Source organism: Lithobates pipiens, unplaced genomic scaffold (assembly GCF_037356315.1).
Source record: "Lithobates pipiens isolate NorthernLeopardFrog02 unplaced genomic scaffold, aLitPip1_a1.2 Scaffold_8, whole genome shotgun sequence".
Classification (NCBI taxonomy): domain Eukaryota; kingdom Metazoa; phylum Chordata; class Amphibia; order Anura; family Ranidae; genus Lithobates; species Lithobates pipiens.
The window spans coordinates 578,351,833-578,377,129 of NW_027507903.1; the positions used below are offsets into that span (position 1 = coordinate 578,351,833).

General features: G+C 47.4%; 1 protein-coding gene across 3 annotated transcripts in view; it reads right to left on the reverse strand.

Annotated features, from left to right (window-relative positions):
- The window catches only part of SLC44A2 (solute carrier family 44 member 2 (CTL2 blood group)), a 171,554-nt gene that overhangs the window by 96,106 nt on the left and 50,151 nt on the right, over positions 1 to 25,297 (reverse strand). Inside the window, exon 1 of one of the 3 annotated variants that reach the window (XM_077470239.1) lies at positions 4,069 to 4,123. The exons of the other annotated variants lie outside the window; for them this stretch is intronic. Within the exon in view, the coding sequence (XP_077326365.1) occupies positions 4,069 to 4,102 (34 nt within the window). The 5' untranslated portion in view covers positions 4,103 to 4,123. Of the gene's footprint in view, positions 1 to 4,068; positions 4,124 to 25,297 lie in introns of those variants that run through there. 3 annotated transcript variants of the gene reach the window in all.

Genomic DNA, 25,297 nt, shown 5'->3' on the forward strand with positions numbered 1-25,297 from the left:
CTTGGGGAGATGCAGACTAGAATACGGCAATCACTGAGCAGCAAATGATATCACCTGTGATGTATTTCCGTTATCTTGCAAACCTGGCCTGTTAGTGGACCTTGAGGGCCATTGGTGCAAACCAATCAATATACACTTATTGCAAATTTTATTACCAAAAATATGTAGAAGAATACATATCGTAAATCATGTCTAAACTGAGAAGAAATGTTCTCTTTAAAAAAAAAAAAAAAAAAAAAAAAAAAATGGGGATATTTGTGTTGTTGTATTGTGTTTTTTTTTTTCTAAATTGTTGCTCTTTTTTTGTTTAGAGCGCACAAAATAAAAAAACTGCAGAGATTAACAAATACCACCAAAAGAAAGCTCTATTTGTGGGGAAAAAATGATTTTGTTAGGGTGCATCGCTGCACGACCGCACACTTGTCAGTTAAAACGACGCAGTGCCGAATCGCAAAAAAAATGGTCTGGTCTTTCAGCAGCCAAATCTTCTGGGGCTGAAGCAGTTAAGGCAGAGTTCCACCCAGTTAAAAAGTCAGCAGCTACGAAAAGTGTAGCTGCTGACTTTTAATAATCAGACACTCACCTGTCCCAGGGTCCAGCGATGCGGGCCAACGAAGCCCCGCTCCTCTCCTCCTCCTTCTCTCTGGCGCCGACATTCTAACTGTGGGCGCCTGGCTGTCGCGCTTTGATTGGCTGGGCAATCTTCTGGCACCTGTGACATGTCCCAGAAGATTGCAGGGAGGGAGGGGGGAAGAGGAGAACTTCCGTCCAGCGCCAGGGGAGGAAGTGGGAAGCTGGATGCCTCTAAAAACAGGATACCCGCTCTTTCCCCCCCCCACCCCAAAAAAAAATGACATGACAAAATGTGGCACATGAGGGGGTCACCAGCACTTAAAGCGCAAGTTCCATTTTTGGGTGGAGCTCCTCTTTAAGAAAATCTGTGACACGCCGGATGAGATCTTGCAGGTCCTGCATTGTACATGAAAGGATATCAGCAGTGGATGAGGAGGCCTGGCACAGATTATCATATCACTGTTTACACATGGATTGTAGATTAGCGGATTATCTGGATGGAGGTTATCTGAATGTACACAATACAGACAAGTGTGGGATAATCTTATACTCATAGAACACCTTTTATTTACTCTGATAATATGCAGATTGTAGGACTGCCAATAAGGCCTGTTATACACAAGTTTCCTCAGGATGGCCATTGTGACATAGGCCTAAAGCAGTCCATAAACCATTAAACTTTTTTCGTTCACCCAACGGGTTGAACAAAAACAAAAACAAACAAACAAACCAAACACCTGACCGAATTTCCCCAATTGCACATTTGAGGTGGATGGGGCGATCAGCCCTATTGTGTTCTGATGGTGTGGAGACTTTCAAGCGTTCAGAACACATAAATCAGCATTGCAGGCTATAGCCGGCGGTGCTGATCGAACAGGCCAGTTGTACAGAAGTCAATCGGTAGATTCTGTACAACCCCTGTGCCCATACATAGATCAAAATTCATCCACGACCTGCTGAACTTCAATCCACACATGGCCTGCTGAAAGTCATTGTAAAGGCAGAAGGTTTTTTTTTTTTAAATAAAAAGCCTTCTGTGTGTGGCAGCCCCCCTAATACTTACCTGAGGTCCATCTAGATTCAGCGATGTTGCAGGAGTGTCTCGGGACTCCCTTTCTCATTGGCTAAGACAGCAGCACGGCGACATTGGCTCCCGCTGCTGTCAAAGTCAGTCAGCCATTGAGGGGAAAAAAAAAAAAAAAAAAAGAAGAGGTCTGGGCCGCAGTTCCATGTCTGAATGGACACAGGGAGCTTTTGCTCGGGGTGCCCCCATAGCGAGCTGCTTGGTGTGAGGGGTACTCTGTAGGAGGGAGGGGCCAGGAGAGCAAAAGAGGAACCCAAGAAGAGGAGGATCTGGGCTGCTCTGTGCAAAAACACTTCAAAAAAAAAAAAAAAAGGAAGAAGAGGAGGCAAGTATAACATGTTCGTTATTTTTAAAGTGGCGTTCTACCCAAAAACTGAACTTCTGCTTTTCTGGTTCCTTCCTACTATAATACAGGTATTTACTCCCACTTCCGGCCATAGATTGCTGAAGATTCCATGCCAGGCCCCTCCTCCAACCCCCTCACTGTCTTCTGAGAGACACACAGGACCCAGAAGACAGCAGGGACCAGTCAGGACATGCAGTGCGACTCGCACATGCGCAGTAAGGAACCAGGCTGAGAACTTCCTGGTTCCCTTACTGAAGATGGCGACACTTCCACCCGGGAGCCGAGGGACAGATCGTCTTCGGTGAGAATGTTGCAGGCTCCCTGGACAGGTAAGTGTCCTAATATAGACGCTGTCCCTGATACTGTCTATGAGCAGTGATCCCCTCAGCGTACAGACGCAGTCCCTGGTACTGTCTATGAGCAGTGATCCCCTCAGCGTATAGACGCAGTCCCTGGTACTGTCTATGAGCAGTGATCCCCTCAGCGTATAGACGCAGTCCCTGGTACTGTCTATGAGCAGTGATCCCCTCAGCGTATAGACGCAGTCCCTGGTACTGTCTATGAGCAGTGATCCCCTCAGCGTATAGACGCAGTCCCTGGTACTGTCTATGAGCAGTGATCCCCTCAGCGTATAGACGCAGTCCCTGGTACTGTCTATGAGCAGTGATCCCCTCAGCGTATAGACGCAGTCCCTGGTACTGTCTATGAGCAGTGATCCCCTCAGCGTATAGACGCAGTCCCTGGTACTGTCTATGAGCAGTGATCCCCTCAGCGTATAGACGCAGTCCCTGGTACTGTCTATGAGCAGTGATCCCCTCAGCGTATAGACGCAGTCCCTGGTACTGTCTATGAGCAGTGATCCCCTCAGCGTACAGACGCAGTCCCTGGTACTGTCTATGAGCAGCGATCCCCTCAGCGTATAGACAGTCCCTTTTACTGTCAATGTGCAGTGATCCCCTCAGCATATAGACGCAGTCCCTGGTACTAACTTTAGGCAGTGATCCCCTCAGCGTATAGACGCAGTCCCTGGTACTGTCTATGAGCAGTGATCCCCTCAGCGTATAGACGCAGTCCCTGGTACTCTCTATGAGCAGTGATCCCCTCAGCGTATAGACACAGTCCCTGGTACTCTCTATCAGCAGTGATCCCCTCAGCGTATAGACGCTGTCCCTGATACTGTCTATGAGCAGTGATCCCCTCAGCGTATAGATGCAATCCCTGATACTGTCTATGAGCAGTGATCCCCTCAGCATATAGACACAGTCCCTGGTACTCTCTATCAGCAGTGATCCCCTCAGCGTATAGACGCAGTCCCTGATGCGGTCTATGAGCAGTGATCCCCTCAGCATATAGACGCAGTCCCTGATGCTGTCTATGAGCAGTGATCCCCTCAGCGTATAGATGCAATCCCCGATACTGTCTATGAGCAGTGATCCCCTCAGCGTATAGACAGTCTCTCATTCTGCCTAGGGGCAGTGATCCCCTCAGCATATAGACGCAGTCCCTGGTACTAACTATGGGCAGTGATCCCCTCAGCGTATAGACGCAGTCCCTGATACTGTCTATGAGCAGTGATCCCCTGAGGCCAAAGACGAGGTCCCTGGTACTGTCTATAGGTAGTGATTCCTTAAATTTAGAAACAGTCCCTGGTACGGTCTATGGGCAGTGATCCCCTGAGAGTTTATAGGCAAGGAATGTGCGCAGTGCAGACTGCAGTTCCTGTGATTGCAGATAATACTGTGTCCCCATGTCCTGTGTATAATATATACACATATTATATATATATATATAATAATAAAAAATAAAAACACACCACAACACAACTCTCGGACTCTGGCAGTGCCCAGCTTGGCATACACTGATTTTCTGAGTGTGATGAGCACAGAGCAATGACCAGAGCCCAGGAGGCATACAATCCAGGACTGGCAGCCTTCTATAGAGCCCCATAAGACGGTGCAGTGTGCATGACCAGTATTATGATCCATCCCATGCCCACACCCCCCAGTCTATGCCCACCCTGCATAGTGATCACATAGAGGGGAGCAGACCCCAGGCATTGGCTTACCGTGCTTGCCATAGTAATTCTCCTGATCCCCCATGCTGCTGAAAGTCTCTCCTCCTCCTCCCCAGTGCCCACTCCTCTCTCCCTTATTACACCCCCTCCTCCTCTCTCCCCCACCCAGGTCAGCTGCTCCCAGGCACCCAATGACTCCTCTCCCAAACTGGTCTAACTGGTGTCAGGTTGTTCACAGGCGGGGGAGGAGATCCTGAGCATGGAGGAGGATGGAGAGAGGGAGAGAGAGGGGGGTGCAGCTGCCCAGTGTGGACGGACAGTGCCAGGGACTCAGCAATCCTGTCCCTGGAAAACTCCTGACTTACCAACTCCACCAAAACAAAGAAAAGATGAAACAGACAGGGGGCACTGCCCTGATCTGCATAGTAATCCCGGCTCAGGCATTAACCATTTCACTGCCGGAGCCCTTTTTTAAGCACATATAAAAGTATAACTAAAAGTAAAACTTTTTTTTTTCTCCAGTTTTGGACAGAGTGGAGAGGGGTAAGAGCCCCTGTCAGGTTATTACTGCTGTCTGTGTCCCTGTTAGGGAGATTCATCCTCTCTATTTCTTCTGTTTACCAATATCACCAAGAGAGTGTAAGAAAATCTGGCCACAGCCCAAAATTAAAAACATTTGGGTTGTCACCAGAACAGGAATAGAGTGGAAATGGGGACACTATTTCTGGTGACTACCTGGGATTCCCTGGCTTTGGAGGGATTTTCTCTCACTTCCTGTTTTGGCTATGGGACAGGAAGTAAAGAGAAATCTCCCAAATGGGACACAAATGGCAAAAAAAACAAACCTGACAGGCCTTATAACCACTCATCACTCTATCCAGGGGTCCGCTTTTGGATGGCTCTTCAGACAGCATTAGACGGGCGGTGAGGAGGTGTTTGTGTCGCCTACTCACCACCTGCTTTAGGCCTCAAGTACATTGGGCGATAAAACTGCTGCATTTAGGGCACTTTCACACTGCCAGCGCTCGGGGGCGCTAGCGCTTTTTTTGCATCTCTTTTGGGCCGCTAGCAGGGCACTTTTAATCCCCTCTAGTGGCCGAAAAAGGGTTAAACCCGCCCGCAAAACGCTGCTGCGGTTGCGGTTCGGCCCATTGATTTCAATGGCCAGGGGCGCTTTAGGAGCGGTGCAAAGATGCGGCTTGCAGGACTTTTTTTTTTTACCATCCTGCCAGTGCACCGCTCCGGTGTGAAAGCACTCTGGCTTTCTCACTGGGATTGCAGCTGAAGTTTTTTTTCAGGCGCTATTTTTAGCCCTAAAGTGCCAGAAAAATGCCTCCAGTGTGAAAGGGGTCTAAGGTTCGCCTGACATTTTTTTTTTTTGCCTTTAACCGACCGCATTATACAGTGGTGTGAAAAAGTGTTTGCCCCCTTCCTCATTTCCTGTTTCTTTGCATGTTTGTCACACTTAAGTGTTTCGGAACATCAAACCAATTTAAACAATAGTCAAGGACAACACAAGTAAACACAAAATGCAATTTGTAAGAGCCCATTCACACAGGGGCAACACGACTTGTAGGCGACTTGAGTCAGGCAACTTGGACACGACTTGAGTTAAGATCACAGCGCGACTTGGGACGACTTCAAAACGACTTGTGATGACTTCAAGCCCGACTTGGGACGACTTACAAGTCGCCCCAGGCCAGGCGACTTTTGCCGAGGCCAAGCAGAGAATGAGCTCAAGGGGGAACTCCACGGCAAATTTCTGAAAAAAATTTGGCGTGGGTTCCCCCTCCGAGAGCATACCAGGCCCTTAGGTCTGGTATGGATTCCAAGGGGAACCCCCTACGCCGAAAAAACGGCGTGGGGGTCCCCCCCAGATCCACACCAGACCCTTATCCGAGCACGCTACCCGGCCGGCCAGGAAAGGGGGTGGGGACGAGCGGGCGCCCCCCCCCCCTCCTCAGCCGTACCAGGCCGCGTGCCCTCAACATGGGGGGGGTGCCTTGGGGGAGGGGGGGCGTGCGGCCCCCCCACCCCAAAGCACCTTGTCCCCATGTCGATGAGGACAAGGGCCTCTTCCCGACAACCCTGGCCGTTGGTTGTCGGGGTCTGCGGGCGGGGGGCTTATCGGAATCCGGGAGCCCCCTTTAATAAGGGGGCCCCCGGATACCGGCCCCCCACCCTATGTGAATGAGTATGGGGTACAATGTACCCCTACCCATTCACCTGTGGAAAAATAGTACAAAAAAAAAACACAACACAGGGAAAAAATATTTTATTGCACAGCTCCGGGGGTCTTCCGTCTTCGGGGGTCTTCTCGCCGGACTCCTCCGCTATCTTCTTGTAGCTCTTTTGCTAGCGGAGGAGTCCGGCTTTCTTCCTCCCCGCCGCCGCCCTCTTCTCCCGACTTCGGGGGTCTTGTCCCCCTCTTCGGTTCTTCTGCCGGGCCACCGCGCCTTCTTATAGCTCTTTTACAGGCGGTGGCCCGGTCTTCTGTCGCCGCCGCCGCCGCCGCCGCCGCCTTCCGTTCTTCTTCTTCTTCTTCTTCTTCTCCAGGAGATGTTGACACGACGCTCTCTCCGGCCACAATGCCAGGAACGCGCTCCGCTGCCACTTATATAGGGACAATGGGGCGGTGTCACATGGGTTGATGTCACATGGGTTGGTCACATGGGTTGATGTCACATGGTGACCCCGCCCCCTTACCATGTGACATCAACCCATGTGACCAACCCATGTGACATCAACCCATGTGACACCGCCCCATTGTCCCTATATAAGTGGCAGCGGAGCGCGTCCCTGGCATTGTGGCCGGAGAGAGCGTTGTGTCAACATCTCCTGGAGAAGAAGAAGAAGAAGAAGAAGAAGAAGAACGGAAGGCGGCGGCGGCGACAGAAGATCGGGCCACCGCCTGTAAAAGAGCTATAAGAAGGCGCGGTGGCCCGGCAGAAGAACCGAAGAGGGGGACAAGACCCCCGAAGTCGGGAGAAGAGGCCGGCGGCGGGGAGGAAGAAAGCCGGACTCCTCCGCTAGCAAAAGAGCTACAAGAAGATAGCGGAGGAGTCCGGCGAGAAGACCCCCGAAGACGGAAGACCCCCGGAGCTGTGCAATAAAATATTTTTTCCCTGTGTTGTGTTTTTTTTTGTACTTTTTTTCCACAGGTGAATGGGTAGGGGTACATTGTACCCCATACTCATTCACATAGGGTGGGGAGCCGGTATCCGGGGGCCCCCTTATTAAAGGGGGCTCCCGGATTCCGATAAGCCCCCCGCCCGCAGACCCCGACAACCAACGGCCAGGGTTGTCGGGAAGAGGCCCTTGTCCTCATCGACATGGGGACAAGGTGCTTTGGGGTGGGGGGGCCGCACGCCCCCCCCTCCCCCAAGGCACCCCCCCATGTTGAGGGCACGCGGCCTGGTACGGCTGAGGAGGGGGGGGGGCGCCCGCTCGTCCCCACCCCCTTTCCTGGCCGGCCAGGTAGCGTGCTCGGATAAGGGTCTGGTGTGGATCTGGGGGGGACCCCCACGCCGTTTTTTCGGCGTAGGGGGTTCCCCTTGGAATCCATACCAGACCTAAGGGCCTGGTATGCTCTCGGAGGGGGAACCCACGCCAAATTTTTTTCAGAAATTTGCCGTGGAGTTCCCCCTTCAGAGCTAATAATTCTGTCAAAGTCGCCTCCGTATAGACGGAGATCCGACTTGGAGGCGATCTCCATTGAAATCAATGGGTACCGGTCGCCTACAAGTCGGATAGAAGTAGTACAGGAACCTTTTCTGAAGTCGGAGCGACTTCAGTAGTGTGCATTAAGACGGCTCTCATTCACTTACATTGCTTTTTAAATGTTGTCCGACCTGAGGCGACTTGGGGCGACTTGGGGCGACCTGAAGTCGGATCAGGAGTTGCCCCTGTGTGAATGGGCTCTAAATGAAGGTGTTTATTATTAAAGGTGAAAAAAAATCCAAACCATCATGGCCCTGTGTGAAAAAGTGATTGCCCCCCTTGTTAAAACATACTATAACTGTGGTTGTCCACACCTGAGTTCAATTTCTCTAGCCACACCCAGGCCTGATTATTGCCACACCTGTTCACAATCAAGGCATCACTTAAATAGGAGCTGCTTGACACAGTAAGGTCCACCAGAAGATCCTTAAAAGCTACACATCATGCCGAGACCCAAAGAAATTCAGGAACAATTGAGAAAGAAAGTAATTGAGATCTATCAGTCTGGAAAGGGTTATAAAGCCATTTCCAAAGCTTTGGGAATCCAGCGAACCACAGTGAGAGCCATTATCCACAAATGGCGAAGACATGGAACAGTGGTGAACCTTCCCAGGAGTGGCCGGCCGCCCAGAATTACCCCAAGAGCGCAGCGACGACTCATCCAAGAGGTCACAAAAGACCCCACAACAACGTCCAAGGAACTGCAGGCCTCACTTGCCTCAGTTAAGGTCAGCGTTCATGCCTCCACCATCAGGAAAAGACTGGGCAAAAATGGCCTGCATGGCAGAGTTCCAAGGAGAAAACCACTGCTGAGCAAAAAGAACATCAAAGCTCGTCTCAATTTCTCCACAACACATCTTGATGATCCCCAAGACTTTTGGGACAACATTCTGTGGACCGATGAGACAAAAGTGGAACTCTTTGGAAGGTGTGTGTCCAAGTATATCTGGCGTAGAAGGAACACTGCATTTCATAAAAAGAACATTATACCAACAGTAAAATATGGTGGTGGTAGTGTGATGGTCTGGGGCTGTTTTGCTGCTTCAGGACCTGGAAGACTTGCCGTGATAAAAGGAACTATGAATTCTGCTGTCTACCAAGAGATCCTGAAGGAGAATGTCCGACCATCTGTTCGTGTACTCAAGCTGAAACGAACTTGGGTTCTGCAGCAGGACAATGATCCTAAACACACCAGCAAGTCCACCACCGAATGGCTGAAGAAAAACAAAATGAAGACTTTGGAGTGGCCTAGCCAAAGTCCTGACCTGAATCCTATTGAGATGTTGTGGTATGACCTTAAAAAGGCCGTTCATGCTCGAAAACCCTCTAATGTAACTGAATTAGGACAATTCTGCAAAGATGAGTGGGCCAAAATTCCTCCAGGACGCTGTAAAAGCCTCATTGCACGTTATCGCAAATGCTTGGTTGCAGTTGTTGCTGCTAAGGGTGGCCCAACCAGTTATTAGGTTTAGGGGGCAATCACTTTTTCACACAGGGCCATGATGGTTTGGATTTTTTTTCACCTTTAATAATAAACACCTTCATTTACAAATTGCATTTTGTGTTTACTTGTGTTGTCCTTGACTATTGTTTAAATTGGTTTGATGTTCCGAAACACTTAAGTGTGACAAACATGCAAAGGAACAGGAAATGAGGAAGGGGGCAAACACTTTTTCACACCACTGTAGCTGAATGACGGATACAGCACAGACCACTAGGTTGCACCAAATCGGACGCTGCCATTGCCGGCAATTGCCGCCAATTTTACATGAGATTTGACATGTCAAATCGCATTCCAAATAGCATGAATGTAAACCAGGGCTAAAGGGGATATGACAGACAGCTGCAGAGAGACCACTGCTTTCACTGCTCTGAACTTTGGGCTGCTGCTGAAACTCAATTAAAGAAAAGCAGAGTTCGGGGCTTGGGGGGGATTAGAGTGGCATAAACACATGGTTAAGCCATGTTTTTACCACCGCCCGCTCCCCCCTTAAGCTACAAAGGCAGAAGATGGGCCTGCCAAACATGAGCAATTGGGGCTGCGCCACAACTGGACAATACACATGGCTCAGTGAAGCAGAATTTTATTAAAACAGGCATTGAGGTGCACCATAACACCTTCTAAAAAGCAATCCACCATGGATCACAAATCAGAGGGTTACCATATGTGTAACAAAGCCCCAAGACATCTAAAAATGTGTATTTTTTTCAGCATCTTTAATTTGGCTAATTGGTTTGGCATGAAACCTACACCGGGCTATAAGCCCTCGTTCACATTGGAGCAACTTGTCATGCAATTTGACAGGTCAAATCGCATGACAAATCGCACCACATTGTTGGCAATCGCACTGCTCAAATCGGTGCGACACCGTCTTTCGAGTGCCGCAACAATTTGAAAAAAGTAGTTCCTGCACTACTTTTGGCGATTTCTGGTATTACTTGCGTAGACAATTTGTGCATTAAGCCGCACAGATGTCTTCAAAGTCACACCTGAAGTCGCACTGACATGCAGCTTTGAAGTTGTGCAATTTTAGATGAAGTCGCACAATTTCAAAGCTGCATATAATGTGAACAAGGGGTAAAGCTCCTGAACAGGGATATGGTGATAGGTAATTAGGAAAGTGCTAATTTCAGATGCAGTAAACAAGAAAGAGCGAGAATAGAGTGGAGGAAACATTGCGTCTCTGGAATCCTGTTCAGCCTGGGTACACATTCCAGGAATCAGCGCGGAGGAGTATAATACTGCCAGGAAAGGCCAGCAGATTAATAACACAACACTTATTGGAAAAAAATCGAATCCTGACAACAGCAGCCCACAGCCTGATGTCACAATGGAATATATTGTCACCACGCGGCTGCTGCCAACTATCCCGCACAGACTGTATTGAAGGGTCCGCCCATCCTAAGCTATTATTTTCGTGAACGCAGATCTCAAATTGAATTTTAAATTGTCAATAAGGTCTGAAAGAAGCTTGGGCGTGTATAAAGGATGTATTTATGTAAAAAACAACATGCATAGCAGTTTGCCTTGTGTGAATTTTGTTCTGTGCAAATTGGGCATAAAAAAAAAACAAAAAAAAAAAACGAATGCTATTGGACTATTTTCTGTGCTGGGCGAATATTTTTTATTGATTTAGAATGGAAAATACTGTATTTAACTACTAGATGGCTGTTATACTTAGCACCATCTAGTGGCCAAATACAGTATTTTCTATTTTAACCACTTCAATACCGGGCACTTTCGCACCTTCCTGCCCAGGCCAATTTTCAGCTCACATGGTAAAGAGTCTCTGTCACAGGCTCTTTACTGAGATCGGTGTAGCGGTGTGTCACACTGACACACCGCAACAACGATCGTTGCGATGTGTGCCGGGGGCACGCAGCGGCTTGATATTCTGGTGACGTCATATAACTTCTGGTCAGGATATCGCAACCACTTTGCCGACGTCATATTGCTATATGGCGGGCGGCAAATGGTTAAATCAACAATGAATATTCCCTATTGTCTTCCTGATTCTCCTCCCGGCCAATCATGGAATGGGTCCTGAGACCCATTACCCAATTGGTTGAATGGAGAAGCGATCCTATTGGCCGCCTATGAGGAGAAGGGAGGAGATGCACGGCGGAAGCCGTCAAGATGCCAAGGAGGAGATGCAGGGGAAGCCGCGCTGCCCGATAGATGAGGTAGGTGTGGGGCTGGTGACCAAACGACCGACCGGGGGGGGGGGGGGGCGGGGGGGATGGTGGACAAGCAATGCACATGGCAAATATACAAACATATAACATCAGCTGCCACTGTTTGAACGTACTTCAACATTTTGCTTACTTTTAGGGCATTTTCACACTGGGGCAGGTGGGCGTCGGTGGTAAAGCGCCGCTATTTTTAATTTCAATTCAATTTAAATTTTTAATTTAAAATTTAAATTGAATGAAAACATTTTCTGTGTATTTCTCCATCCCGCTCCTTCAAATTTTCTGTCACTATAGTCAAAAACAAATGTCGATTTGACCCCATTAAACGATTACAAAATCGTTCAAAGGTTCTTGAAATAAATTTTTTTGAATTAAATCGTACTAGTGTATGCACAACTATAGGGCCGGTGTACACTGGTGTAATGTCCGAGATCGGTTGTGATTCGCACCGCACTGCAGTGCAAATCAAATGCGATCTCTGTGCGATTTCAGCCATACAGATAGTACAAACACGCACACAACCCTTTTTTTGGTCCGCAGCAGAATCAGACCGCATGGGTGTTCGACATTACAGGAAGATTACCTAGGCATCCCCTGCGGTGTAGCCCCTCCCTTGTTTCAAATTCGCATTAAAGTAGTACTCAAGTCACCAGCTAATCGCGGGAAAGTCGCAGTAGAAGTTTCAGGTTGCAGTAGTAGAGCCTGAGGGCCGGTTCACACCAGAATTGCACAGGAACGCGTTCCAATGTGTGATTCCTGTGTACCCCTGCAGTGCAATTTGGCAGCCCATTCTTTTAAAAAATGGTTGTAAATCACACCAGAGAAGACAAAAATTAGCGCATATTTCTTTTCAGCTTTATCGATTGGCTCAACCCCCAATTTTTTTTGCCTTTTAGTCCTAATCAGTTATCTACGGACATTATTCATGTATTAGTGGACGTTTACCACCCAATACCCTAACAGAGAGCTCTGAGATACACCTATCGAGCGACTTTGGACACCAACTCCTTCTACTTTCCCTGTTATAGGGGTAAGCCTCGTACACACGAGCCGAATGCTGGGCGACATCGGCTGGTTCAATAAAAAACGTAATTTGGTCTGTGTGTATGGCAGCCAGTCCGTTTGGCCTGATTCTGTCAGAGGAGCATGCTGCAAAACCAGCAGACCACCGGCTCCTGATCAGTGCTCTCAGCCAATGGCAGAGAGCGCGGATCAGAGTGTTCTGGCAGGGGGGTTGTGTCCTCCTGTCAGAACACCAAACTCAGCAGGGGAGATCGCTGTACTAACGGAGGCGTGGATGTGGCCCTTTGCCTGCTTTTATTGGGCCCTTTGGGCACTCTTTTATCCACCGATACCCAAAAATGGGGCATAATTCCCCCCACTAACACCAATGAAAGGGCAAAATTCCTCCCAATGACACCAACAATTGGGTACAATTTCTCCCAATGACACTAACAATGGACAAAAATTTCTCCCAAGGACACCAACAATGGGCCCAATTCCTCCCAATGACACCTACAATGGGGCACAATTTCTCCCAATTACACCAACAATGGGGCACAATTTCTCCAAATGACACCAACAATGGGGCACAATTTCTCCAAATGACACCAACAATATGGCCCAATGCCACTAACGATGGGGTACAATTACTCCCACCGACACCAAAGATAACAGCATTGTTTTTTCCCTCTGACATCGGGACCTTTTCTACTCCAAGTGGCCACAGTCCGACCCCCCCTTAAATTCTAAAGGACAATAAACTGGCTCTTTGTTCAGAGTCCAGGTTGAAGCCACACTTCGGGCACACTCGCTTCGCTCGCCACACTTCGGGCACGGCCTTGCTTCTTTCGGCTATTTTTTATTCTAACTCTATGTCCACTTGGATGGTGGGACTTGAACCTGGACTCACTGCTCAGGCACCGTTTATCTTCGGAGATGTTCAGCTTCTCCTTGTCCCCCGTACTGTGCAAGCGCAGTACAGGGGAGACACTATGTGACGGGGGACACTCTTTGATACATCACTGGCTTGATCAAAGAGCAAGGTTTGGCAGCTGTAACAGCTTACATTAGATGTGCAGTCCACATGGCGTCACACACAGCCCCGCTTTCCTGACCCTGCACCTAAGACAGACAGAACGCCGGTGTCTTGTCGAATACTGTCCCCCGTCGGATAGTACGGAGGACAAGGAGACGCAAAAGGTCTCCGAAGATGAGTCCAGGTTTAACCACTTTCAGACCGGACCATTTTGCTGGTCAATGACCAGAGGTCTTTTTACAATTTGGCACTGCGCTGCTTTAACTGGTAATTGCGCGGTCATGCAATGTTGTACCCAAACAAAATTTGCGTCCTTTTCTTCCCACAAATAGAGCTTTCTTTTGATGGTATTTGATTGCCTCTGCGATTTTTATTTTTTGCGATATAAACGTAAAAAGACCGAAATTTTGGAAAAAAATGATATTTTCTACTTTTTGTTATTAGAAAAATCCAATAAACTCAATTTTAGTCATACATTTAGGCCAAAATGTATTCAGCCACATGTCTTTGGTAAAAAAAAAGTCAATAATTGTATATTTATTGGTTTGCGCAAAAGTTATCACATCTACAAACTAAGGTACGTTTTCTGGAATTTACGCAGCTTTTAGTTTTACGACTGCCTATCTCATTTCTTGAGGTGCTAAAATGGCAGGGCAGTACAAAACCCCCCCAAATGACCCCATTTTGGAAAGTAGACACCCTAAGGAAATTGATAAGTGGCATGTTGAGCCCATTGAATATTTTATTTTTTTGCCTCAAGCGATTGAATAATGACAAAAAAAAAATTTTTTTTATTTTTTTTACACAAAGTTGTCACTAAATGATATATTGCTCACGCATGCCATGGGCATATGTGAAATGACACCCCAAAATAAATTCTGCTGCTTCTCCTGAGTACGGGGATACCACATATGTGGGACTTTTTGGGAGCCTAGCCGCGTACGGGGCCCCGAAAACCAAGCACCGCCTTCAGGCTTTCTAAGGGCGTTACAGTTTTGAAGGCCATAAAATGCCAAGATGGCACAAACCCCCCAAAATGACCCCATTTTGGAAAATAGACACCCCTAAATTTAGGGGTACACTAGTGAGACTAGGTAATAAATGGCGGGTGCCCTGAAACTATAAAAAAATAACTAACCAACCAGCGTCACCTGTAACAGTTATATGGTGATCACTGGTGAAAGGGTTAACTAGGGGGCAATCAGGGGGCTTTATGCGGTAGTATATGGGGGTCCCTGGCGCTATAAAAAGCTGCGGCGAACCTAAATACCTACCTGCCTAACTAGCGTCACCTGTGACACTAATACAGCGATCAGAAAAACGATCGCTTATTAGGCTGGGTTCACACTGGAGCGATGCGGGAACGCCACGAATCCGCGGCGGGTTCCCGCATCGCATGCCTCCCGGCGGCAGTTCACACTGCCCTATGCGAACTCCTGGGAGTGTCAGTGAAATGTTAATGACACCCCCAGATCAGTTCGCATATCGCAGTGCGATCTGCAAACTCGGATCGCATGGTGTGAACACCCATGCGATCCGATTCTGCTGCGGACCAAAAAAAGGGTCCCGTGCGAGTTTGCGGCGGGTGCGGCGGGTGCGACACGAATTCAGCCATACTATCTGTATGGCTGAACTCGAATCGCACAGAGATCGGATGTGATTTGCACTGCAGTGCGGTGCGAATCACATTCGTTCTCATAAACCGCTGCAATGTGAACCCAGCCTTAGTGACACTGGCGACGGGGGGTGATCACGGGGTTAAACCTTTATTGGGGGGGTTAGGGGGGTACCTTAGAACTAAAGGGGGCTAACCCTAACTGCCCTAACAGTTATTACAGTCACAAATGACACCCGCCGGGTGATCAGGGGGTTAAACCTTTATTAGGTAATAAATGGCGGGTGCCCTGAAACTATAAAAAAATAACTAACCAACCAGCGTCACCTGTAACAGTTATATGGTGATCTCTGGTGAAAGGGTTAACTAGGGGGCAATCAGGGGGCTTTATGCGGTAGTATATGGGGGTCCCTGGCGCTATAAAAAGCTGCGGCGAACCTAAATACCTACCTGCCTAACTAGCGTCACCTGTGACACTAATACAGCGATCAGAAAAACGATCGCTTATTAGGCTGGGTTCACACTGGAGCGATGCGGGAACGCCACGAATCCGCGGCGGGTTCCCGCATCGCATGCCTCCCGGCGGCAGTTCACACTGCCCTATGCGAACTCCTGGGAGTGTCAGTGAAATGTTAATGACACCCCCAGATCAGTTCGCATATCGCAGTGCGATCTGCAAACTCGGATCGCATGGTGTGAACACCCATGCGATCCGATTCTGCTGCGGGCCAAAAAAAGGGTCCCGTGCGAATTTGCGGCGGGTGCGGCGCGAATTCAGCCATACTATCTGTATGGCTGAACTCGAATCGCACAGAGATCGGATGTGATTTGCACTGCAGTGCGGTGCGAATCACATTCGTTCTCATAAACCGCTGCAATGTGAACCCAGCCTTAGTGGGCAGGCAAGGACGTACATGTAAGCCCTTATGCCTGCCCGTGCCATTCTGTCGACGTACATCGTCGTGCGGCGGTCGGGAAGTGGTTAAGCTCCACCGTCCAAGTGGACATAGAGTTAGAATAAAAATTTGGCAAGCGAAGCGAGGCCGTGCCCGAAGCATGGTGAGGGGCCCGGTTACTAAGTGCTGTTTTACATCATCTACCGTATGTCCACTTGCATGGTGGAGCTTGAATCTGACCTCAGGGCAGAAGGTACTATTAAGTGCACAGGCGCCGTTCATCTTCGGAAACTTTCAGCGTCTCCTTGTTCCCCGTACTGCGCAAGCGATGCGCCTGCGCAGTACGGGGCAGACACTATCCGATGGGGGTACATTTCTCGTCAGAAAACCGGTCCAATGCCAGGGCATGTTCTGTTCGTCACAAGTGCGGGGTCTACGAGGGCACTACTGGGGCACTACTGGTCACAGCAGAAACAGGAGCAGCAAATTCCTTGTAAGGGGTGTTTGGTGCAGGTCCATCCAGATTCCTCTGATTGTCTGTCTATATTTATTGGCAAATGCCTTCCCTCTAAAGTTGAAACCTATCTGTCAACATGGGACGGGGCTTATTCTACAAAACATCGGCCTTGCTGTGTCGGATTTTGCTGAGGAGATTCCTCACGACTGCCAGCTTGACTCTTATGCTGTATAGTATATGAGTCCACCATTTCTGCTAAGCGTGCCAACCTTATCACATTGCACCTCAAGTTTCACTCATTTGAACAGTACAGGAGTCTCTTTCCATGTTTATGGCATTGACTGTTTAAGATGGACTACCACATGACATTTATTTATGAACTTCGATTGACTCATTATCATTCATTCATCCATTTCACTTATTTGTTCATTTTTTGAATTTCCTATTAGCATTTTCTCATCACTTACACAATTTGTGATCTAATTGTATGTACCTTGGGTCATCCAGGTATCTATACATCTTTGTTTCACTACTTTGAGCGCTACACTATTTTTATTGTTTAATCCATAAGACTTGTTGCCAAAAAGATTGGATATTTCCCAAAAGATATGAAATATTGTACCGACCTGGTTTCCGCATCACCAACAAGAGGAGCTGTTTTCTAGAAAGATATATATGCTAAGACAGAGGGAGTCCGGTACCATCGCCACAAAATTTTGTATGTGGTCTCTTGGTATTTACTGCACAAGGAGGATTTGTAAGCAAAGAAAAGTATGCATCGCTTTTGATCGCTGGTAAATGTATTGTTCAGGTCCTTTTCCCATTTGGATAAATATGAAGGATCTTGTTCAGAAAACAAGTCAAGTAGGATATGATATGAGGAAGAAAGTTATTTAGGAATGGGGCCTTCACCCAGTCAAAGAGCTTCAAATGCAGTGAGGTGCCTGTCAAAGCACTGTGGATTCGGAAGGGAACATAAAAAGTAAGACAACAGCAGTAGTCCCCATAGACCCAGTGCTGAGCTGGTGAGGGAGCTAAAAAGATCTGAAAGTTGAACCCAGCCCAAATGGCGTAGGAACGTAGATGCTCGGACAATACTTAAATCCGTTTGAATTTGAGAGAGAGAGCCTTTTCTGCAATGCCCAGGGCAACGTCTGGGTGGCCTATAATGGGTGACATTGGTGAAGGGAAACTGGTTATGCCTGCTAACTTAAAGTACCTTTTAAGTTCTAATAGCATTGGTTCTATTAGCGGTTGATATTGATGAAGATGAGGGAGGTGGCTGCTTGCCAAGGGTATACCAGCTAAGGGAAATGGTAACAAGTCTTGTTTTAAGGAGATCCAAAGTTTGTGGGAAGAGTGCCTGCACCAGTCAATCACTCTAGACATATGTACCTCAGTACAGTATAAGGCAGGATCTGGGAGGCCTAGACCTTGTCCTTATCTCTGTAGAAGGGTCCTCTGTAGACAAGATGACTTCCCTTGCCAAACATATTTCAAGAAGGCAGATTGGATCGTTCGAAAAAACTTTTGTGATATTTTGATGGGTAAAGCCTGCAGAAGGTATAGGAGTCTTGGCATGATGTCCATTTTAAGGACATTGCCCCTACCAAACCCGGAGATAGCTAAAGGTTTAAATTTCTCTAAATCAGATGTTAGGGTAGATAATAAAGGTTGAAAATTTAATTTAAAAATATGTTGGGGGTTGGAAGGGATTTTAGTTCCCAGGTATTGAATGGCTTGAGGGGCCCACTGAAAGGTAAAATTACCTGAGAGATTGATGAGGGCCTGTGATGTAAGGTTGATATTAAGGGCCTCTGATTTTTGCAGGTTAACTTTGAAGTTCGATAAGTTTCCATGGGATGGGAGTTCTGATAATAGAACGGGTAATGAGATAATTGGATCAGATATATAGAAAAGCAAATTGTCAGCGTATGCTGCAAATTATGTGGTGGTTTTTGCCAGGTTCCAGACCTTTAATGTTTTGGTTGTTTTGGACATATAGTAGTAGGGGTTCCAAAGACAACACAAGATGGCGTGGACATAAGGGGCATCCCTGTCTTGTACCATTGCCAATGGCAAAAGGTTTAGAAGGTAGCCCATTCACACTGACCGTAGCGGTGGAAGACGACTAGAGGGCTGTCACCCACACCAGGAAAGAGTCAGGCATGCCAAAGTGTTGTAAAGTCTCGTATACAAAGGACCAGTCTACCCTATCAAAAGCCTTTTTGGCATTGGCAGATAGGATTAATGGTGTGTTATGTGTGTTATGTGTGAATATATGACAGGCTTCGATAAAAGCGGATGGCATTGGCAAGTGACCAGCGCACTTATCCCCAAACTCCTAAAATTATCTTTGGGCTTTCACAAGTTTGTCTTTGGCATGAAATAGGGAATGTTCTTTAATCTGTTCCCTGATACGAGTTATCTTGGCTTCCATTGTGAGATCAGGTTGGCGTTTATCAAGGTCATGCAGCTTAGTGAACAAATCCGGTAAAGTTTTTTTTTCCCTTTCCTTTTTAACCTTGTAGCTGTGTTTAATAAGGAGTCCCCTAATGTGTCACTTGTGTGCTCCCCAGTGGGAAAAAGGATTGGATACTGAGTCCTTGTTGGTGTTGAAGTAAAGGTTTAGTTCCCTAAGTATGTTGGCTGTAATTATGGGGTCTTGTAAAAGGGTCTCATTCAGGCACCAACAGGATGATCTAGGTGTTGGATGCGATAAGGCCAGTACCATAGAGATTGGCTCATGGTCAGATAGAGCAATGTGGCCGATATCCACTTTGGAGACCAATGGGATGGAGTGTTTGACAAAGAAAAGGTCAATCCTAGAATAGGAATTGTGTGTTGATGAAAAAAGATGTAGTTCTTTTCCTGTGGGTGCAGAAGTCGCCAGATATTGACCAAATGGTGTGAGTGAAGTAGGTCTTTAAGTTTGTTCCGTGAGCGATGGAAGCTGAAGAACCTGTTGGAGGAGTTACAGTGGGGGGTAATGGTAAGATTAAAATCTCCCCCAGTACCATTTTTCCCTTAGTAAAGGACTGTGATTGGATCTTGCCCTTAAGGAAAACAAATCTGCCCTCACTTTCGGTGCAAATATCCATGAATTGCCAGGGGAGGCTTTTGGCAAGAAAAATATTCATCCCTTTTGATTTGGAGGAGGGGGACACGTTGTGGTAGGCCACTGGGAAGTATTTATTGTAAACTTTAGGAATGTTGTCAGCTCTGAAATGAGTATCTTGTAAAAACAAGATGTGAGGGCGTTGTCTCCAAAGATCAGAGAGGCAACTGGATTTCTTTTCAGGAGAGTGGAGGCCCTTGACATTCCAAGATAGAATTTTTAAGGACATTGGGGGTTATTTGCTAATGCTTGAGAGTGCAAAATCTGATGCAACTCTGCATAGAAACCAATCAGCTTGCAGGTTTTATTGCCAAAGCTTAAAGGGGTTGTAAAGGTAAATGTTTTTTCACCTTAATGCATTCTATGCATTAAGGTGAAAAAACATCTCACAGTGCCTGCGCCTCCAGTCCTCCCGTTTTACTTACCTCACCCCTCGAAAGTCCCGCGCTCGTCCTCGACTTCCTCTTCACCACTCAGCCTGGCCGCTGATTGGCTGGAGTGGATGGATGGAAAGCAGCGCGGTCATTGGCTCGCGCTGCTGTTGATCACATCCACTGACGCGGAGCACCGGTGGCGGGGCCGTATAGCCGCTGGCTGTATCACGGGAGCGCGCCCGCAGATGCTTCTCACCATGCGAGGGAGCTCGCATGAACATGAGAAGCACCTGCGGGGGGAAGCAGAGACAGCCGCCGAGGGACCCCAGAAGAGCAGGTTCGGGGCCACTCTGTGCAAAACGAGCTGCACAGTGGAGGTAAGTATAACATGTTTGTTATTTAAAAAAAAAAAAAAAAAATTTACTTTACAATCCCTTTAATTGAACATGCTGAAGTTGGAAGCTGATTGGCTACCGTGCACAGCTGCACCAGATTCTATGTGCACCAGTTTTAGTAAATCAACCCCATTGTGTAGTTACTGTTAGCACCCACCGTGGAGAAAATAAAGGGGGGGGGGGGGTGAGTGTGGTGCAAAAAGGTAGGGTGGGGTTAAAGAACAGAGCGTGAAGAGTAGGGGTGCAATGGATCGTCACCGATCCGTGATCCGAACGGGTCACCCCGCTCGGATCGGCACATGCCGCGGTCCGCGGTCTTGGCCTTAGGAAAGGCCACAGCTTCGGCCTAGCTCCGAAGCGGCGGCCATCTTTCTACACCCAGGCTGTTAACACTGTGATCTCCCCTCTCTGTACTAATCTGTACAGTGGAGGGGAGAGATCCAGAGATGGAAGCAGCCATCCCTCCATACCCTGCAATACCCTGCCAATACTCTAGCAATACTCTGCAATACTCTAGCAATACTCTGCAATACCCTGCCTGCCAATACTCTGCGATACCCTGCCAATACTCTGCGATACCCTGCCAATACTCTGCGATACCCTGCCAATACTCTGCGATACCCTGCCAATACTCTGCGATACCCTGCCAATACTCTGCAATACCCTGCCAATACTCTGCAATACCCTGCCAATACTCTGCAATACCCTGCCAATACTCTAGCAATACCCTGCCAATACTCTAGCAATACTCTACCAATACTCTGCAATACTCTAGCAATACTCTGCAATACTCTAGCAATACTCAGCAATACCCTGCCTGCCAATACTCTGCGATACCCTGCCAATACTCTGCGATACCCTGCCAATACTCTGCAATACCCTGCCAATACTCTGCAATACCCTGCCAATACTCTAGCAATACCCTGCCAATACTCTAGCAATACTCTACCAATACTCTGCAATACTCTAGCAATACTCTGCAATACTCTAGCAATACTCAGCAATACCCTGCCTGCCAATACTCTGCGATACCCTGCCAATACTCTGCGATACCCTGCCAATACTCAGCAATACTCAGCAATACCCTGCCAATACTCTGCGATACCCTGCCTGCCAATACTCAGCAATACCCTGCCTGCCAATACTCTGCAATACCCTGCCAATACTCTGTGATACCCAGCCATACTCTGCGATACTCTGCAGTACCCAGCCATACTCTGCGATACTCTGCAGTACCCAGCCATACTCTGCGATACTCTGCAGTACCCAGCCATACTCTGCAGTACCCAGCAATACTCAGCAGTACCCAGCCATACTCAGCCATACCCAGCCAATATTACAGTCGGGAAGATTGTGGATATTACAGTGGGGACTATATGGTGGTGGAATTTTCACAGGTTTTTGCAAATTAAATTATTATTTGCTGATCCGAAAAATGATCCGATCCGTGACTCTGATCCGAGGAACGATCCGATCCGTGAGTTTTTTGATCCGTTGCACCCCTAGTGAAGAGCACTAGAGGCAGGAGTAATAAAAGGATTGAGGGCAAAGAAGTATTTCCTAGATTCTCCACTTGGAGAAACAACTGCCGATACGGCAGGAAGGGCCTAGTGGGGGTTTAGGTAAGGCAATTCAATGGGAGCTCAGGGAAGCTCCTACAAGCCCTGAAAACTTAAAAACTCTGTCCCAAATGCTTGGAATGGCTGAAACGTAGTCAGAAGCAAAAATAACGTTGACATAACGCACAAGAGTATTGGGCCCCAAAGGTTTTGATCGTATAAAACCGATATACCAGGTTTGGGAGGATGGTACCCGGGTCCATGATCTAACCGCTTTTTCTTATACTGCATAGGCCTGTCAGTGCACTTTATACGTGGTTTTCACTTGCCTTTCTACCAGGAGTTATGATTCGGCAGGCACTCGAAGTTCAGCTGGCTTTCAGAAGGCGGAGTTGTGACATTGATTATTACAAGCATGTGAACATGTGGCCAAGTATAAAAATATGTAAACAGCCGTTTTCATTTCTGTTGAATAGAAATTTTAGGCCCCAAACAGGAAGTGAAGCCTTTTCTTAAAGCGGAGTTCCAGTGGTTTTTGTGTTTATTAAAAGTCAGCAGCTACAAAAAAATATAGCTGCTGACTTTTAATAACCAGACACTCGCCTGTCCCAGGATCCAGCGAGGCGGCCGTCTGAGCCCTCGGTTCTCTCACTCGCCTCTCCCAGGCGCCGGCATTACAAGTGTGGGCACCCGGCTGTGACAGGCTGCATCTTCTCAATGGCCGGCCAATCTTCTCAGAAGATTGGAGGGAGGGGGAGAGGAGAACTTTCACATGAGTTACCTAGGCAGCCCGAGCGGAAATGGGAGCAGGTACCTGTCAAAGCTACGTACCCCCCAAAAAAATGACATGGCAAATGTGGCATAGAAGGGGGTGAGGAGTGCTTAAAGTGGAACTTAAACTTTTGGGTGGAACTCCGCCTTAACAAGTTACCCCCTACTAGCTGTTGTAAACAAGTCAGCATCATCCAGAAGGCTTGATATTCTTGTCCTGGGACAACACTCACTTCACTGTATGAAGAGCAGTGTTGTCACCCTAGGACTGGATTACAGAACAACCCCCTCTCCTCTTCTCCATAATGTAGGAGAGTGGTTCTATGTAGTCTTTAGAGGTCTTATACACTATATTGTCCAAAGTATTGGGAAGCCTGCCTTTACACACACATGAACTTTAGTGGCATCCTAGTCTTAGTCTGTAGGGTTCAATATTGAGTTGGACCATCCTTTGCAGCTATAACAGCTTCAACTCTTCTGGAAAGTTTGTCCATAAGGTTTAAGAGTGTGTCTATGGGAATGTTTGACCATTCTTCCAGAAGCACATTTGTAAGGTCAGGCACTGATGTGGACAAGAAGGCCTGGTTCGCAGTCTGAGCTCTAATTAATCCCAAGGGTGTTCTATCGGGTTGAGGTCAGAACTCTGTGCAGCCCAGTCAAGTTCCTCCACCCCAAAATCACTCATCCATGTCTTTATGGACCTTGCTTTGTGCACTGGTACGCAGTCATGTTGGAAATGAAGGGGCCATCCCCAAACTATTCCCACATAGTTGGGACCATGAAATTGTCCAAAATTTCTTGGTATGCTGACGCCTTAAGAGTTCCCTTCACTGGAACTAAGGGGCCAAGCCCAACCCCTGAAAAACAACCCCACACCATAAATCTCCCCTTCACCAAATGATTTGGACCAGTGTACAAAGCAAGGTCCATAAAGACATGGATGACCAAGTTTGTGGTGGAGGAACCTGATTGGCCTAGGGACCCCCCTAAATAAAGGTTTAACCCCTTGATCACCCCGTCACCAGTGATCACCGTATTAGTGTCACGGGTGACACTGGTTAGTATTTTTTTATAGGGTCAGGGCACCCGCTGTACATTACCTAATAAAAGGTTTAACCCCTGAATGCCCGGCGGGTGACATCAGTTTGGCGTCAGGTTTTAGCGTCAGTCAGGGTCTGCGTTGCCCCAGGCAGCGTCAGATTAGTGCCAGTAGCGCTAACACCCACGCACGCACCATACACCTCCCTTAGTAGTATAGCGTCTGAACGGATCGATATCTTTGACCTGATCAGAACTATATTAGCGTCCCCAATAGTTTAGGGTTCCCAAACACGCAGCGTTAGTGGGATCAGCCCAGATACCTATTAGCACCTACGTTTAGCCCCTCCATCCAGCCCAGCCCAGCCCACCCAGTCCAGTATCAATCGATCACTGTCACTTACTAAACACATAACTGCAGCATTCGCTAAGTCAGGCCTGATCCCTGCGAACGCTAACAGTTTTTTTGGTAGCGTTTGAAGCAGTCGCTGACAGTCAGGGGCTCTTTTTTATTGTGAGTCGCAATAGTGAAGAGGCCTACACGTTTCTGAGCATGACAGATGAGAGTAAAGAGGAAGTCACTCATCTGTCCAATTCTGACTCAGAATACGAACCTGTAGACAGCAGCGGCACCCTGACAGACAGTTCTGACAACTGAGTAGTGGTCCCTGCCAAGGTCAGGCATACTTGACCCCGTCCTTCTGCTTGGAGGAGAGAAAGGGTAAAGGGCCACAGGGCTCTAATTCAGACTTTACAGGTAAGATGGACAATGATATAGTACAAAAATATATTTTATTAACAAGAAGTTAAATATATTTTTGTACTATATCATTGCCCATCTTGCCTGTAAAGTCTAAATTAGGGCCCTGTGGCCCTTTAACCTTTCTCTCCTCCAATCAAGTTTATACGGATGTGGCTTTAGGAGTGGGAGGGCATGCCCCCCCCCCACAGTTGTCTCAGGTTCTCCTGTCCCAACAGGGAACCCAAGAATGCAGCTGATGGTTCTGCCAGCTGACCATAGAGCTGATCAGAGACCAGAATGGCTCCAATCATCTCTATGGCCTAAGAAACCGGAAGCTACGAGCATTTCATGATTTAAGTTTTGCCAGATATAAACAATGCCATTGGGAAATTTTATCACACCGATCTTGTTGTGGTCAGATGCTTTGAGGGCAGAGGAAAGATCTAGGGTCTATTAGAATTTCTTTCCAAAAAAGAGTACCTGTCACTATCTATTGCTATCATAGGGGATATTTACATTCCCTGAGATAACAATAAAAATGATAAAAAAAATAAATTAAAAAAAAACAATGAAAGGAACAGTTTAGAAAAAATAAAAAAAAGCAAAATAAATAAGAATAATAAAAAAATTATATTGTTTATATATCATTTATATATCATGCTTCTTCTCCTGAGTATGGGGATACCACATGTATGAGACTTTTTGGGAGCCTAGCCTTGTACGGGACCCCAAAAACCAATCACCGCCTTCAGGATTTCTAAGGACGTAAAATGGTGATTTTACTCCTCACTACCTATCACAGTTTCGGAGACCATGAAATGTCCAGATAGCACAAAACCCCCCGAAATGACCCCATTTTGGAAA